Source organism: Lissotriton vulgaris, chromosome 6 (genome assembly GCF_964263255.1).
Source record: "Lissotriton vulgaris chromosome 6, aLisVul1.2, whole genome shotgun sequence".
Taxonomy (NCBI): domain Eukaryota; kingdom Metazoa; phylum Chordata; class Amphibia; order Caudata; family Salamandridae; genus Lissotriton; species Lissotriton vulgaris.
In genome coordinates, this window is record NC_141694.1 from 499,389,002 (window position 1) to 499,406,108 (window position 17,107).

At 50.2% G+C, this 17,107-nt stretch overlaps 1 protein-coding gene across 1 annotated transcript in view; it reads right to left on the reverse strand.

Moving 5' to 3' along the window:
- Positions 1-17,107, reverse strand: part of LOC147707490 (CD109 antigen-like) — a 911,073-nt gene that overhangs the window by 245,871 nt on the left and 648,095 nt on the right. Inside the window, exon 22 of the mRNA XM_086926507.1 lies at positions 13,460-13,604. Within this exon, the coding sequence (XP_086782633.1) occupies positions 13,460-13,604 (145 nt within the window). The remainder of the gene's footprint in view (positions 1-13,459; positions 13,605-17,107) is intronic.

Sequence of the window (17,107 nt, forward strand, 5' to 3'; positions counted from 1 at the left end):
ACAGCACTGCCGATCTGCAGGCCAACTGGCTGACAGCCCTTCCCCATCCCTTGCCAGCTATCTAGGTTACACCTCCACTAACCTGACTACTCCTGTTCTGTGTGTGGGGCAGTCTCTCCTGCCCCTGTCTGGGAAGCTCCTCAACTTAGCCGGTGGGCCCAGTCTGCCGGCAGAAGGAGAGGTGTTTTGCGCGCTCCAGATGCACCACAAGCTCTCCTCTGCTCACCGGCTTATGCAGGTCTCAGTCGGTGTCTCCCCACTGGGCCACAGACAGCCCTTCAAGCCAGCTCAGGTGTGCCCCATGGCAGCAGGAGGGAATCCAGCCAGGACCGGTCTACGGGGGGACCGCCCATCGCACCACCGATGCACGGCCTCAGAGGCTGATGTCCCTGCCCACTCTTCCAGCCAGCAACTCAGGACACAGCTAATCCGGCCACTCTGGTTCCTCAAGAAGAGTCGCTGAGGGGTCTGCATGCCTCACTGGACCTCAAGGGGTACATGGTACACACAACGGGCAACCAGCATAAAGTCTCATCTGGGCACCACCATCTTGTCTGTGCGACGCTCAGGTCTGTCTCAGCAGTTGCCTCAGAGGTATTAGGAGTATCCTGCTCCCACCACCAGGTTAAAGATGAGCCGCTAAATTTCTCCCGGTCTGACTGCTATGTGTCTTGCTGCCAGAGAGTTGGTGGATCACCAGTGGATGACGGAGGGGACTGGAGCACTCAGAGTGCGCCAGCCATCTTGACGCTCTTGGCCACGCAAAATAATTTTTAGACTGCACTGATTAACTATAAGAAACTCATTGTGCAAGCTAAACAATGGTATTATTGGGATAGGATTAGTGATGCACAGAATTCCCAGAGAGTGATTTTCAAGAACATGAGTGACCGATTGTTTTCTGATAGAGGAGGTCAATCATTAGAGGCCACTCAAGCCCACTGTAATGATTTTAATTGGGATTTTTTGTGGACCAGAGGAAGTGTCAGAGGAAGAGGCTACTCTTGCTAATTGTAACCCGCTGAGAGGTGACACATTTTTCAGGCTCCTGAACAAAATGGAATGAGGTTCTCCAAAAGGACCCCATTGTTCCAAGAGTGATAAAATCTTTAGCTCCTACTATGTTGGAGGCTCTCAGTAAGTTGCTTAACACCTCTTTAGACAGATGTTGTTCCAAGCACTTTTAAATAGGTGATGATAGTCACCCTACTAGAAAGAAAATGTGTTAAATGATCTGTTTATACTAAATACCTGTAGGCTATTTCTTTACTCCCTTCTTGTGCTAAATTACTGGAAACAAGAGATATGTAATCATCTTCTAACTGGAAAATGTTTAGATTCTCAACAAGCCGGGTTTAGAACCAAGCACAACACTGAGACGGTTCTTCTATCAGCTGCTGGTGATTTGAGAATGGAACTAGGTGCGGTCTATGCTGCGGCCCTGATAAATGTATATCTGCTGCTTTTGACTCAGTAGATCATGGGCTTCTTCCACAGCATGTGAAAGCAGCAGGGTTCACATGAACAACATATACACAGATCAATTCTTTCCTAGGAGATAGAACTCAAGCTGCTCAATTCCATCCTTTCAAAGCCACTGAAGTAAATATTGACTGTGGAATCCCTCAAGATTCCACCATTTCACCCCATCTCTTTACCATCTATCTGCAACCTCTGATTAAGGAGCTAGTCAGCACAGGATATCAGACATTTAATTATGGTGACCACTCCCAGATCCTTCTCTGCCTGGAGGACCATCATAGATCGAATTCTTTGTTCCAAGAGTGTTTGTGCTTCATTTATGACTAGAAGAGGGCAAACTCTCCGAAGTTGAATGCTGAAAAGACTTACGTGGTCGTCTTTAATGGGAATCCAACAGTCTGGTCAAACCTTTAGTGGTCCACTGAATTAAGTCCTTTTTCTATACCCAACGGGGTAGCAAAAGATTTGACCAACATCTGTCACCGAAAACATGGAATTAACAGCGTGGTTTCTAAAGGAGTTTTCATGCTTTGCATCTTAAAGAAGCTCAATTGATAGCTATATCTTACTGCTGATGTCATGAAATAATCATGTCGGTGGTTATTGGGGGACTTTTAGATTATGTCAACAGCATCTGACTTGAGGCATCTTCAGCTTCTCGAAAATGGGGCAGCGAGGATGATGTATAAGGCTCCCTTAAGGACACACACATGCATGTTATTAGGAAAACTTTACTGACTCCCAGTTGGCCAACATATCCATTTTAAAGTTTGCTGCCTAGTATTCAAGTCCATGCATGGCTTAACACTGGAGTTGTTTGCTAAATGTCTAAAGAGACACACTTCTAAGAGGAATCTGCACTCCTCTAAGGCCCACATGCTGGTTGTCCCTTGGTTCTCGAAATCCATGAGGGGTGGACGCAGGATCTCGGTTCTGGCTCCACGATCATGAAACTCTTCCTGTGCATATCAATCATTGTCATCTTTGGATATTTTTAAGCGCTCATAGGAGATCTTTTGGCTCCGACTCATAGAACTCTGGTTATGTGGCCTTTTCTCATTTGAGTATCAGTGCCATGTTGCCTTCAGGTGATCATGCGCCCTACAAATTCCTAAACCATAAACTCAACTGAGCCAGAACACTCGACATGGTGGCCGCTATGATGGCTTGCTTCTGAGTTAAGTTGGAGGGATCCAATGGCTACAGCTAGCTAAGCAGAGAGTCCCTTGACTCAGACTTGCTCGCTGGAGAGAGATGGTTCCCTAGTCCAGAATATGGTGGGCATAGGTGAAGAGGTAAAACCAGAGTTTTAGCAACACCTGGGCTAGAGCTGAACACTTGTGCGTTCTTCCCATTTGATGCAGGATGGCAGGCCTGCATTAATAAGTAGCTCAGATCGACCATGTTAGAACTGGCTATTTCTGGTTGGCTAAGGCTGATGCCAAAGCTAGGCAGAAACCACCATTCTAGTCAGGGCAAGGGAGTCACACGCCAAGATAACCCCTGCTCACCCCCTTGGTAGCTTGGCACGAGCAGTAACGCTAAACTCTGAGGCAATGTGTAAAGCATTTGCGCCAGCACACAACAGCAACAACATACTAGGCACACCACAAAAGGAACTTCACACAAGGTTATTATAAAATAACGTTTGTATTGTAAAAAACACATCAGATAGTATCAAACAAAATACATGGTGCCAACTGGCACGGGCAATATTCACAAGGGATTATGTACACAAGACAGGGCCACGTGGGTCACTGTCAGAATCAGAAATAGCACTTCTAGAATAAATAATAAAGAATAAAAATCATAGTAGCACAAATTAGCAACTATGGCACACAACCAGTAACCACTGGTAACAGGACCCAGGACCTCACTAGGACCACCTGTAGTAAAAAGAACAACCACCTAAGTATCACACAGCACCTAGGGGTATAAACAAGAACACATTACCCATGATGCATGAAACACATTCAGAGGAGTAATAAAGGAAAAACACATGATGCCTAAAAACATTCAGAGGTGTAAGACAAGGGAAACACATGATGCATAAACCTACACATTCAGCAGTGTTCAGAACAAAGCACATGATGCAATAAAATACATTCAGAGGTGCAGCGCAAGAAGACACATGATGCCTAAAACATTCAGAGGTGCAGCGCAGGGAAAAGGAAGACACATGATGCCTAAAAACATTCAGAGGTGCCAGAACAACACAATAGCGCAAAAACACACAGTAGGCAATTACTATTAAAAACATAGAAATCACATTGCGCAGAAATCACATACCAGCCCCCATCTAACAAAGGGACTAAAAGAGCCCTGTGTCCAGAATGTCAGGGCGCGCTGCCATGCAGCGCCAGTCAGGGGTGCGCCACTGGCGCAAAACCTAAACGTAGCTGGTGCCCACTACTTGCTGGGCACCTGGGAACACTCACAAGGGCCTAAACGCTGCAGCTGCCCACTAATTGCTGGGCAGCTGTGAATCCAAACTGAGACAGGGTTCTCACTAGCCCTCAGGCAGACCCAAAACTGTGCCAGACTGAGCCATCTGGCTCTGTAAATACCTGTAGCACAGGGGAGCCATCTAGGCTCTCAAAACACAAGGGCTGCGCAAAACTGAACCCTCTGGCTCTAGAAACACAAGGCAAAACATGGGGACAAGAACCTGGGCCCTTCAGAGAAATATAGCCCGCGTTGGAGCTATGTGGCTCAAACAGATGTGCCCCCGGAGCCTCACGGGGCTCTAAAACAGTTATGCCCCTCCTAGAGCACTCATGACGCTGTGCCAGCACTGGCACCACAACAATCTATCTGTTCCTCCGTGGAACAAAAACAGAACTGTCCCCGTGAAACCCGGCCTCTCCCTGACTCACCGGGGCAACATGCGGGGCGCTTGCACGAGACTGCTCCTTCACCCGGGGCTTCAGTCATGCAGCGGGCAGGGCTCTCCCTCACGCTGGGGAGCCTCGCTGGTTGCTGCAGCATGTCTGTGCCTTTCAGGGACTTCTTCACACGCAGGGCTCTCACCGGACATGGGAGCCCTGCTTCGCCGGTGCTTCCTCCTCTCCCCGGGGCTCCCTCAGCATATGGGAGCCCGGCAAGCACCAGCAGCCTTCTTTCTTCCTCCTGCGGCCCAAGGGCGGGACTTCTCCTTCCGGGGCTCCCTCTGGTCATTGGATCCCCGCAACACGGCGGCAATCTTCTTCTGGCGGCACCGGGGCTCTCCCTCGCTCATGGGAGCCCCGGGCCGCAGCGACCCTCACTCGGCCAGCTTCTTCCGGGGGTAGTATCTCCGGTCTCCCTCTACACACGGGAGACCGGAAGGCCAGGCAATCGCTTCCCCCACGCCGCGCAGTCCACCACTTCCTCCTCAAAGGCAGGTCCCGCCCTCGTCACGGGCGGGTCTGCCTGACTTCCGCTTTCGCGATCTCTGGCACACAGGCCGTGGCGGTGAATGCGGGGACAAACGAGGGGTAGGCTCCCTCCTCAATTTCAATATAAAGCGGGTGGAGCACCCGCTAGGGCAACCATAAGCAGGGTGGCACCTGCAATTTAAAATATAAAAAAATAAAAGCACTACTAAGCGCTCGGGGGCAAGATAAAGCGCTCCAAGCGCTATAAGCCTCAGGCAGACCCCCAAGGAGCGCTCCCAGCGCTAGGGCAACCAAAGTCCAAAAAAGGGTCCTTCAGGGGTCCAGAACAAATCCATCAGGGGTCCAGGACAAGTCCAGCAGGTATCCAGGGGCTGGGCAGGGCCCAGGGATTCCCCTGGGCCCAAGCAGCAGCACGCCCCTGGTAGGATTCAAGTCAGAAACAAGAACAAATTGGAAGGGGACACAGCCCCTTCTTATACAGAGAAAAGTCTTTGAAGTCTTAGTGCAGGCAGTGTGATAACCAGCTAGAACTGGTTTTAGGGAACTCTTCAGTGTCAGGGACAGAGGTGACAGTCGCCCAGCGGGAGGTGGAGCCAGCATTTGTGGTAAGGCAGGCACAGCCCTAGTCACTCCCAGGTGCCATCTCCTCCCACATCCCTGGCAGCAGATGCAGCCTTTCATCCACGGGCTGACTCAGACAACCTCCTGGGGCTCCCCAGCCCCTGTCATCCTCAAACCAGACAGTCAATCCACAAGCAGGCCCAGGCACTCCTGGACCAGGCTCACCAGCCAATCACACGCCAGACACAAATTATACAAATATGCCAACTTCTAAAAGTGGCACTTCTAGACTAGACACAATCATGCCGCATATATCATTATGCAGCATTCAATCTCACGAGTTCGTACATATCAAACTCGACCCTGCACTCCCTACACATCAGGAACTACCATGGGCATACATATTCCCCATTCATTCCTATGGGAGGGCAGGTCACTCACCACACATACACAGAGAGCTCAAGCAGTTTACACTGTACCACAGTGAAAAAGTGCGCAGAGGCCTAATCACCAACACCAGGTCACAGAAACAGGCTAGGAAAAAGCAAAAAGTCTAGGGGTGAACCTGCCAAAAGGGCTGGGTCCAACACAACCCCCTTCCAGCCAAAACGCAGGGTAGACCAATCACTCCACTGATGGGCTTCCTTGCTTTGGGCGACAAAACACGGACACGGACCCGCACAGCAGGGACACCTTCCAGTTCTACGCCACTCTGAACCCACCTGGTTACCTCCAAACCAGAACTCTCTTCTCCTACCAGATCAGGACCTCACTCCCTCACTGGTCTACCACCTGGAAACTATTTCACTTCTGAGGTACAAAGCACACAGCACAGTTCCTCTTCAAGCAGGTGGGGGGACACAGCACACAGCAAAGTCCCCTTTCTTCTACCTTAGTGGAAACAACAAACTGCAGGTGAGCCCCAGATCACAAAGCAAGGGCAGCCCCCTCAGTCTCTTCAGCTGATCTACTTTGGTAGAGATTCCTCTTGACCTGGAAGCTTCCTAATCTCCCAACCTAGGATCTAAACCCTCAGGTTGCACCTGGGTCAGAAGTACACCATCCCTCTGCACCCCCTTCCAGAGTTCTGCACCCTCCCACCTTGGAGCAGTACCCCTAGAAGCCAAAAACCGGTCAGGACACTGAGTACAGATGCCCTTCCCTCCAGGTCAGGCTGAACCTGAACCTGGCCTCCCCCCTCCTCGGGGAACAACCTCCAGAGGCCCCACAAATGGTCAAGCACTCTAGACGGTCAAATGCTCAGTGAGCCAGGACTTCTGCACCCTCCACTTAGGAGCGGTACTGCCCAACACTAGGACAGCCGGAGTTCTGGTTACAGACACTCCCCGTCCTCTAGACACAGGAAGATCCCCCTCAAGTGACCAATGTACAGCTTAGGCCCCTGACCTGGCGCTCCCTTAGGGAACCCTCCAGGCCCTGAGATAGGGTTTCGGGCCAACATGGGACAAACCGTCCCACACTCACTCCGCCTCCACTGAGACAGGGCGTGAGCCCCTACACCCCTACCATCCTACTAGGACCTAGGTGGGTTATACATGAACCTCTTCCCCTTCACAGGATCATCAGATACACAAGCCACTCCTTTTAGAATCACTCCCTAATGCCTCTGCAAGACATCTAGCACACCGCCAGACATCCACCTTCTTGTCCAGTGCCTCTGCAGGACCTCCTGCACACCACCAGAGGTACACCTCACGTGCAAGCTCCATAAAAAAAAACCTCACACCAACTCCTCCAGTTCAAGACACCACTCATCCACAAACTCCCCCTCCAGACTGGTGAGACAGTTCCTCACTGCCCCTGACTCTCAACCTGTACCCCTCTTACTGAGCACCAGTCACCATACTCTGGGAACTGGGAATGGGACTTCACGCACTGGACACATTTAAGCTGCCACCACAGGATCCTACCATACTGGGGAATCCAGACACACACACACTACACTCAGGGGATAACCACCCTCCAGAGCTAGACATTCCTCCTCCACACCCCCTCTCTTCAATCTACCCACACAGGGACAGGAACAGGAACAGGGATTGGGCACTGGACCCAGCAAGGGATTCCTAATCTATGGGAACCTCCCCCTCTACTGGCGACCCGCCCTGTCAATTTCTCTCATCTGCCACTAAACATAAAGCGCAGAAACACATTTGAAAATGACACTCTTGAGGAAAAAACATAAAAATCAAAAACAATAATCCCAAACATGTGACAATCTAGAAAATGCAGAGTTTTGTAATGTAGCCAGCTGTCGCTGTGGCACTGCCCAAACCCAAGTCCTAATCCACACCGCTGACCAACAATGTTAGAACTGGCTATTTCTGGTTGGCTAAGACTGAAGCCAAAGCTAGGCAGAAACCACCATTCAAGTCAAGGCAAGGGAGTCACACGCCAAGATAACCCCTGCTCACCCCCTTGGTAGCTTGGCACGAGCAGTAAGGCTAAACTCCGAGGCAATGTGTAAAGCATTTGCGCCAGCACACAACAGCAACAACATACTAGGCACACCACAAAAGGAACTCCACACAAGGTTATTATAAAATAACTTTTGTATTGTAAAAAACACATCAGATAGTATCAAACAAAATGCATGGTGCCAACTGGCACGGGCAATATTCACAAGGGATTATGTACACAAGACAGGGCCACGTGGGCCACTGTCAGAATCAGAAATAGCACTTCTAGAATAAATAATAAAAAATAAAAATCATAGTAGCACAAATTAGCAACTATGGCACACAACCAGTAACCACTGGTAACAGGAACCAGGACCTCACTAGGACCACCTGTACTAAAAAGAACCACCACCTACGTATCACACAGCACCTAGGGGTATAAACAAGAGCACATTACCCATGATGCATGAAACACATTCAGAGGAGTAATAAAGGAAAAACACATGATGCCTAAAAACATTCAGAGGTGTAAGACAAGGGAAACACATGATGCATAAACCTACACATTCAGCGGTGTTCAGAACAAAGCACGATGCAATAAAATACATTCAGAGGTGCAGCGCAAGAAGACACATGATGCCTAAAACATTCAGAGGTGCAGCGCAGGGAAAACGAAGACACATGATGCCTAAAAACATTCAGAGGTGCCAGAACAACACAATAGCGCAAAAAACACACAGTAGGCAATTACTATTAAAAACATAGAAATCACATTGCGCAGAAATCACATACCAGCCCCCGTCTAATAAAGGGACTAAAAGAGCCCTGTGTCCAGAATGTCAGGGCGCGCTGCCATGCTGCGCCAGTCAGGGGTGCGCCACTGGCGCAAAACCTAAACGTAGCAGGTGCCCACTACTTGCTGGGCACCTGGGAACACTCACAAGGGCCTAAACGCTGCAGCTGCCCACTAATTGCTGGGCAGCTGTGAATCCAAACTGCGACAGGGTTCTCACTAGCCCTAAGGCAGACCCAAAACTGCACCAGACTGAGCCATCTGGCTCTGTAAATACCTGTAGCACAGGGGAGCCATCTAGGCTCTCAAAACACAAGGGCTGCGCAAAACTGAGCCCTCTGGCTCTAGAAACACAAGGCAAAACATGGGGACAAGAACCTGGGCCCTTCAGAGAAATATAGCCCGCGTTGGAGCCATGTGGCTCAAACAGATGTGCCCCCGGAGCCTCTCGGGGCTCTAAAACAGTTATGCCCCTCCTAGAGCACTCATGACGCTGTGCCAGCACTGGCACCACAACAGTCTATCTGTTCCTCCGTGGAACAAAAACAGAACTGTCCCCGCATAACCCGGCCTCTCCCTGACTCACCGGGGCAACATGCGGGGCGCTTGCACAAGACTGCTCCTTCACCCGGTGCTTCAGCCGTGCCGCGGACGGGGCTTTCTCTCACGATGGGGAGCCTCGCTGGTTGCTGCAGCACCTCTGTGCCTTTCAGGGACTTCTTCACATGCAGGGCTCTCACCGGACACGGGAGCCCTGCTTCGCCGGCGCTTACTCCTCTCCCAGGGGCTCCCTCAGCATACAGGAGCCCTGCAAGCACCAGCAGCCTTCTTTCTTCCTCCTGCGGCCCCGAGGGCGGGACTTCTCCTTCCGGGGCTAACTCTGGTCATTGGAGCCCCGCAACACGGCGGCAATCTTCTTCTGGCGGCCCCGGGGCTCTCCCTCGCTCATGGGAGCCCCGGGCCTCAGCGACCCTCACTGGGCCAGCTTCTTCCAGCGGCAGTATCTCCGGTCTACCTCTACACACGGGAGACCGGAAGACCAGTAATCGCTTCCCCCACACCGCACAGTCCACCACTTCCTCCTCGAAGGCAGGTCCCGCCCCCGTCACGGGCGGGTCTGCCTGACTTCAGCTTTCGCGATCTCTGGCACACGGGCCGCGGCGGTGAATGCGGGGACACATGAGGGGTAGGCTCCCTCCTCAATTTCAATATAAAGCGGGCGGAGCACCCGCTAGGGCAACCATAAGCAGGGTGGCACCTGCAATTTAAAATATCAAAAAATAAAAGCGCTACTAAGCGCTCGGGGGCAAGATAAAGCGCTCCAAGCGCTATAAGCCTCAGGCAGACCCCCAAGGAGCGCTCCTAGCGCTAGGGCAACCAAAGTCCAGAAAAGGGTCCTTCAGGGGTCCAGGACAAATCCATCAGGGGTCCAGGACAAGTCCATCTGGTAGGATTCAAGAACAAGAAGAATTTGGAAGGGGACACAGCCCCTTCTTATACAGAGAAAAGTCTTTGAAGTCTTTGTGCAGGCAGTGTGAGAACCAGCTAGAACTGGTTTTAGGGAACTCTCTTCAGTGTCAGGGACAGAGGTGACAGTCGCCCAGCGGGAGGTGGAGCCAGCATTGTGGTCAGGCAGGCATAGCCCTAGTCACTCCCAGGTGCCATCTCCTCCCACTTCCCTGGCAGCAGATGCAGCCTTTCATCCACGGGCTGACTCAGACAACCTCCTGGGGCTCCCCAGCCCCTGTCATCCTCAAACCAGACAGTCAAACCACAAGCAGGCCCAGGCACTCCTGGACCAGGCTCACCAGCCAATCATACATATTCCCCATTCATTCCTATGGGAGGGCAGGTCACTCACCACACATACACAGAGAGCTCAAGCACTTTACACTGTACCACAGTGAAAAAGTGCGCAGAGGCCTAAAATCACCAACACCAGGTCCCAGAAACAGGCTAGGAAAAAGCAAAAAGTCTCGGGTGAACCTGCCAAAAGATCCGGGTCCAACAGGCCACATGAGTGAAACGTTTTTGGGCTACATGACTTAACCAATCTGGGACAACCATGGCCCATTGTGCCTCATTTCATAGAGGTGGAAGTGAGCTGTGAGCTACAAGAAATTTGCAGAAAAGAGACATAGAACTTGTGCAAACAGGTGTGAGTATAGTCATGCAATGGTGGTATGGTAGATGTACAAACAGACGAGCAGCTGGAGGTCATCCTCATGGTAAATGAGAGATTGGTGAGTGTACATGAGCTAGTGTCCAGTCAATGCTGCACTGGGTAACTGGACCCAAAGGTCATAGTGTGCCTTCTTTGCTTGATCTCACACACTCAACTAAAGATAGGGAAAACTAAGCAATCGAAGGGTGCATTCCTGGTTCTGTAGCTTTCAACAGCAGCAGCAAGTGCAGCTTTATGGACTGCTGAGTGGAAACTGGAATATCTAGACCTGTGGACCCCTGACACCTACTAAAATAAACTTGATTTATTCTTGCTAGCCGGAGGTAAACCTGGGATTACCACTGAAGAGAAAAATCAACACTATGGGCTAAGCCTTGGCCACTGGCATATCGAAACTTGCGGGTCCCCCCTGCAACGTACTTGTAGGGGCCCCCATCTAGACTAATTCAGGAGCTTTATGGACAGAGAACTGTGCTAAAGGGGTGCCCTGGAGCTTGGGCCCAGGCACCATCGGGGCTGCGGGGGCCTGTGTTACGCCACTTGGCTTGGCCTCTTGTGTGTAGATTAGCAGAATCTAGCACATAGGGTAACTGAGACCGAGTTTTAATTGGTGATCCTTCAGCCTCAGACCACAGAGATGACTTACATGAATGGATGCGATTCTTGGAAGAAGATGCTGAAGGGCGTTCTCGCAACAACAACCTTCACATTACAGAACTACAAGAGTGGATTGAAGGACAAATCACAGGGCTCATTCTTGGAAACTGGTGCAGTACTGTGGTCACTCCCAAATGTTGCTCCTACTCGTTCATCATAGAACAGGCACATTGAGTTCTGAAAGCACTGTTGGTTCCTGGTATGCCACCCGACCAGTAGTGGATAGGCTTCTCAAAAGCCCAGATTGAGAACTACTTCTGCAATGGACAAGTAATAATGGAAATAGACTGCGCTAGGCTATCGCTGTTCCTAGTATTCACAGCAGTGATTTAGCAGCACCATAACTCTTGTAAGGCAGAGAGGGTGAAATTTAGTAGAACACACTCACTATTTGCTGATGTTCCCACCCAGCTGAAGCTAGTGAAATCAGATAATGCCATTTTTTTCAGGGACCCCAAATAAGCTTGGAAATAGAGGGAACGATGAACAACGGATAATGGAATGCAGATAAGCCAACACCCCAAGCTTCAGCTTCACAAGAGAATAAGACGGAGAATGGTAATACAAGACAAAGCTACAAAGGATAATATAATCATGGGACAGCAATGAGCATTTGGGTATGCATCCAGTATCATTTTCTTATCGTGCCCACATGGGCACAAACACCCTGGCACAGGAAACCGCGGAGTCTTTTGTTCTTGTCTTTGTTGTGGACCTTAAGTGGTTAAAAGGCAGCCCATTCTTCCACAGGGTTTGGGCTTACCCTGTCGGTAGAGATATACAGTTACAGTGGTGGATCACATTAGGTGTCAACTTCATGAAATTTAAATTACTGTGCAACTTATCAAAGGAGTACGGAATTAGTTCTGCCCTAACAAAATCACCTGTGATGCAAAGCTAGCCATACTGCCTCGTCCATCACACCACCTTTCCAATTCTGTGGTCAAGTGCAGGTTAGAAAAATATTTTTACCCTGTAGTTCATCCATACCCTTCTGTGCCCTTGAAATTGTTTTCCCAATTCTATTCCCCTTTCTGTGATCTCCAATTTTGCAGTACAGGCTGGCATACTTTTCTCGATTTGAGCAGTTCGGTCTTGGTTCCTATAGCTGCACACTCACACTGTACAGGCGTAGTAAGTAGAAGACACTTCTCATGCTCACTGCACATTCGGTGGGTTCTTTTTCAGCCCACGGCTAATGATAATCTGTGAGATATGGGAGACTCAGGGCTTCTCATCACATACTGCGGAGGGCGGACATCACTTCGCGTTGCGCCATTGGTCTACAGTGCTGGTTTGAAATGCCAAAACTACTCTAAAGGCCATTACCACATCTCTGTTCAGTGATATGTTGAGTAAGACTAGTGGCCTTTTATGATTTTGGGTAGAGGGTGTGCATCGCCAACTTCCAATGACCTAAAGGGGAGACATTTAGAGAGGTGCTATCTTCCCTTTTCCCTGTTGGCTTCGAGATCCATAATCTTTTTTTCTCTAATTTATTTTGTAGACATAAATACAAAAATCCACTGTGGTGAAAGAAGGGTGATTTCCATGGCACCTCTTCTTTCACCTGGATTTTGCAGCCTAAACTAGTACACACAGCATTGGCACGATAAACATCCACTGCGGTCGAAGTAAATGAATGATAGGGTTAAAAAGATGACGGACCATGTCTTTGGTGGATGAGCAGCTTTGGGAAATGGTTGCTCGTGGCATACAAAGTTCTGTTTAAAGTGTCCCTGCCTTAGGTTTCGTTATGTGCTGCCCATGTGTATTATCTAATGATGCAAGCATTAGTCAGTGAATATCTGAGTAACCACATTTTGTGTTTTGGATCAAAGAATAAAAATCCATGTGAATGACTGTAGGCTAGCCGTGGTGCAGAGTGATGTGTGTGTAAAGTGCGCCAGTGATAAATGAACATGTATTTGTTGTCAGAATTAAGCAAAGTAAATTCCCTGAAGAAGAAAACGAAAAGCGTTCTTACCAACAACAGCAATGTAGGCATTTTCACTCCCAGTTACTACATTTGAAGGAAATACAAAGTTCAGTGTTTCAGTAAATGAGGACTGTTTACTGGCAGTCAAATCCAAAAGTATGGACCTCGAAAAGAACTGTTCAATTCCTTCTGCCTGTCAAAATAAACATGGATTAGTTTAAATACTGTACAATTGTGGACAAAAAGGTACAAAATAAAGACATTACTCAAAAGCAAAAAGCTAGTGGTAGTCGAAATTCTATGCATGTTGTGCCGCCATTTAGTGTCAGTTGAGCGAGCAGCGCTGAAAATTCTACACAAGGTGGTGATTTTGCTGCCACTGGAGTAGAAAATCTACTTGAGTGACAGCAAATCCAATTGAGAAGCAGCCTTCTGACCACAACTGCGCTAGGGGACACCAAATCTCGCCCACCAGCCTGAATTTCTGGAGCTTGTGGATAAAGAAATACTGCCACTCAGCGATTGGCGGTATTTAGCTAGAACTCCGTATTACACGAGTAACGCAGTGTCAAGTCAAGTCAAGTCATAGAATTTATATAGCGCACTACATACCCAGAGGGTTTCAAGGCGCTTAGGAAGGGGAGGAGGATTACTTGTCAAATATCCACGTTTTAAGTTGCTTTCTGAATGCTAAGTGGTTCTGGGTAAGGCGAAGGTAAGCGGGGAGTGAGTTCCATGTTTTAGCCGCCAGGTATGAAAAGGATCTGCCTCCCATGGTGGTCTTGTTGATGCGAGGTACAGTGGCGAGGGCTTGGCTGGAAGAACGTAGTTGGCGGGAGGGGGTGTAGAAGGACAGTCGTGAGTTGAGGCATTCTGGACCGATGTCGTAGAGTGATTTGTGTGCGTGGGTAAGCAGTCGGAAAGTGATCCTCTTATTGACGGGTAGCCAGTGGAGGTCTTTAAGGTGGCCAGAGATGTGTTCGCTGCGTGGGATGTCTAATATGAGTCTGGCTGAGGCGTTTTGGATTCGTTGGAGTTTCTTCTGGAGTTTTGCGGTAGTACCTGCGTAGAGGGTGTTTCCGTAGTCCAGTCGGCTCGTGACCAGAGCGTGGGTGACTGTTTTCCTTGTTTCGGGGGGGATCCAGCGGAATGTTTTTCTGAGCATGCGAAGAATGTTGAAGCAGGAAGAGGATACGGCGCTGACTTGTCTGTTCATTGAGAGTGAAGAGTCCAGGATGTCGCCTAGGTTCCGTGCGTGGTCTGTCGGGATGGGTGCTTTTCCGAGGGCTTCCGGCCACCAGGAGTCGTCCCATGCGGAGGGGGATGTACCTAAGATGAGGACTTCTGTTTTGTCTGAGTTCAGTTTCAGACAGCTTTGTTTCATCCATTCGGCGACTTCTTTCATTCCTTCGTGTAGGTTAGTTTTGGCGGTGCTGGGGTCATTGGTGAGAGAAAGGATCAGTTGAGTGTCATCCGCGTAAGAGATGATGTTGAGGTTGTGTTGGCGTGCGATGGCCGCGAGGGGGCTCATGTATACGTTGAAGAGGGTGGGACTGAGAGAGGATCCTTGTGGTACGCCGCAGATGACTTCAGAGGCCTCGGACTTAAATGGTGGAAGGCGGACTCTCTGGGTTCTTCCGGAGAGGAACGAGGTGATCCAATCAAGTGCTTTTCCTTGGATTCCGATGTTATTGAGGCGTTGTAGAAGGGTGCTGTGGCAGACTGTGTCGAATGCTGCAGAGAGGTCAAGGAGGATGAGGGCGACTGTGTCTCCATTGTCCAGTAGAGTGCGAATGTCGTCTGTTGCTGCGACGAGGGCGGTCTCAGTGCTGTGTTTTGCTCGGAAGCCAGATTGTGAGGGGTCGAGGGATTTGCTGGCTTCGAGGAAGGCGGCGAGCTGGTTGTTGACTGCTTTCTCGATGACTTTGGCCGGGAATGGAAGCAGCGAGATGGGGCGGTAATTTTTGAGTTCGGTGGGGTCCGCTGTGGGTTTTTTCAGAAGGGCGGTGAGTTCAGCGTGTTTCCAGTCTTCCGGGAAGGTGGCGGAGTTGAAGGAGCAGTTGATGACGTCTCGGAGGTGCGGTGCTATGACGGAGTCTGCTTTGTTGAAGATGTGGTGAGGACATGGGTCTGTGGGGGATCCTGAGTGGATGGAATTCATCAGGCGGATGGTGTCCTCGGTGGAGATTGGGTTCCAGTCGTTGAGGGTGTTCACGGGGGGAAGATGATCAGCAAATGGTAGGGTGGGTTGGTTTCCGGGTTGGTTGTCAAAGCTGTTGTGGATGTCTGCAATCTTGTTGTGGAAAAATGAGGCTAGGGAGTCGCAGAGGGTTTGAGAGGGGGTGATGTCGTTGGAGTTGGCCGAGGGATTGGAAAATTCCTTGATGATGTTGAAAAGTTCCTTGCTGTTGTGAGCGTTGTTGTCAAGTCGATCCTTGAATGCTGTTTTCTTGGCTTTTCGGATTAGTTGGTGGTGAGAGCGGGTGGCGTTTTTGAAGGCGTCCTTGGTGCTGGTGGTTGGGTCTTTTTTCCAGGCCTTTTCAAGGGAGCGGCAGAGTTTCTTGGACTTCTTGAGATCATCGTTGAACCATGAGGCCTTCTTGCTGCCAGGTTTGTTTTGACGTTTTTTCAGTGGTGCTAAGGTGTCAGCGGTGTTGGATAACCAAAGGGTGAGGTTGGTGGCGGCTTCGTTAGCGTTAGAAGAGAGTGCTGGGGTGTTTTGAAGGAGTGATGCGGAGATTTGGTCCGTGGTGATTTTGTTCCAGTTTCTTTGCAGGGTAGGTTGGAGGTGGGTGCTGGGTTTTGGTTTGTTGTAGGAGAAGTGAACGCAGCTGTGGTCAGTCCAGAGGAGGTCCGTAGTGTGGCTGAAGGAGACATGGTTGCTGGATGTGAAGATGGGGTCGAGTGTGTGACCTGCGATGTGAGTGGGGGAAGTGACTAGTTGTTTAAGTCCGAGGTTGGCGAGGTTGTCCACGAGGATGGCGGTGTTGCGGTCGTTGATCTTTTCGAGGTGAAAGTTGAGGTCTCCCAGAAGGATGTAGTCTTTCGAGGGGAGCGCGTGTGGGGTGATGAAGTCCGGGATGTCTTCGCTGAATTTTGCGCGGGGTCCTGGTGGTCTGTAGAGGAGGGTGCCTCTGAGTGTGGTTTTGGGGTCGATGTGGATCTGGAAGTGAAGGTGTTCGGAGTTGGCGAGGTTGGCGTCAGAGCTGGTTGATATGCGGATTGATTTCTTATGGACGATAGCGATTCCTCCTCCTGTGTGGCCGGTACGGTCCTTGCGTGTGATCTTATATTCTTCAGGGATGGCAATGGTGATGTCTGGGGCGGAGGAAGCGTTCATCCATGTTTCCGTAAGGAAGGCGATGTCCGGAGAAATGGTGTCTAGTAGATTCCATAGGTCAATGGCGTGTCTGTGGACCGATCGGGTGTTGAGAAGGATGCATTGTAGGTGGTTGGGGTCGGGAATCTGTGGCGTGGTTGTAGCGGAGATGTTGTCGGTGCCGCTGAATTTGCAGGAGTAGCAGGAGAAAGGTCCATGGGTATGTCCAGGGGCGGCTTGGACGCAGGTGGGGGCGCGACCGGGGTTAAGGGCTAGGAGGGTGGCGGCATCGTAGATAATGCGGGAGGGCTGGGCAGCGCGAGGGGCAGGGGGTCTGGCGCTGGGCGCGGTCCAGGCGCGGACGGGCGTAGACGGGC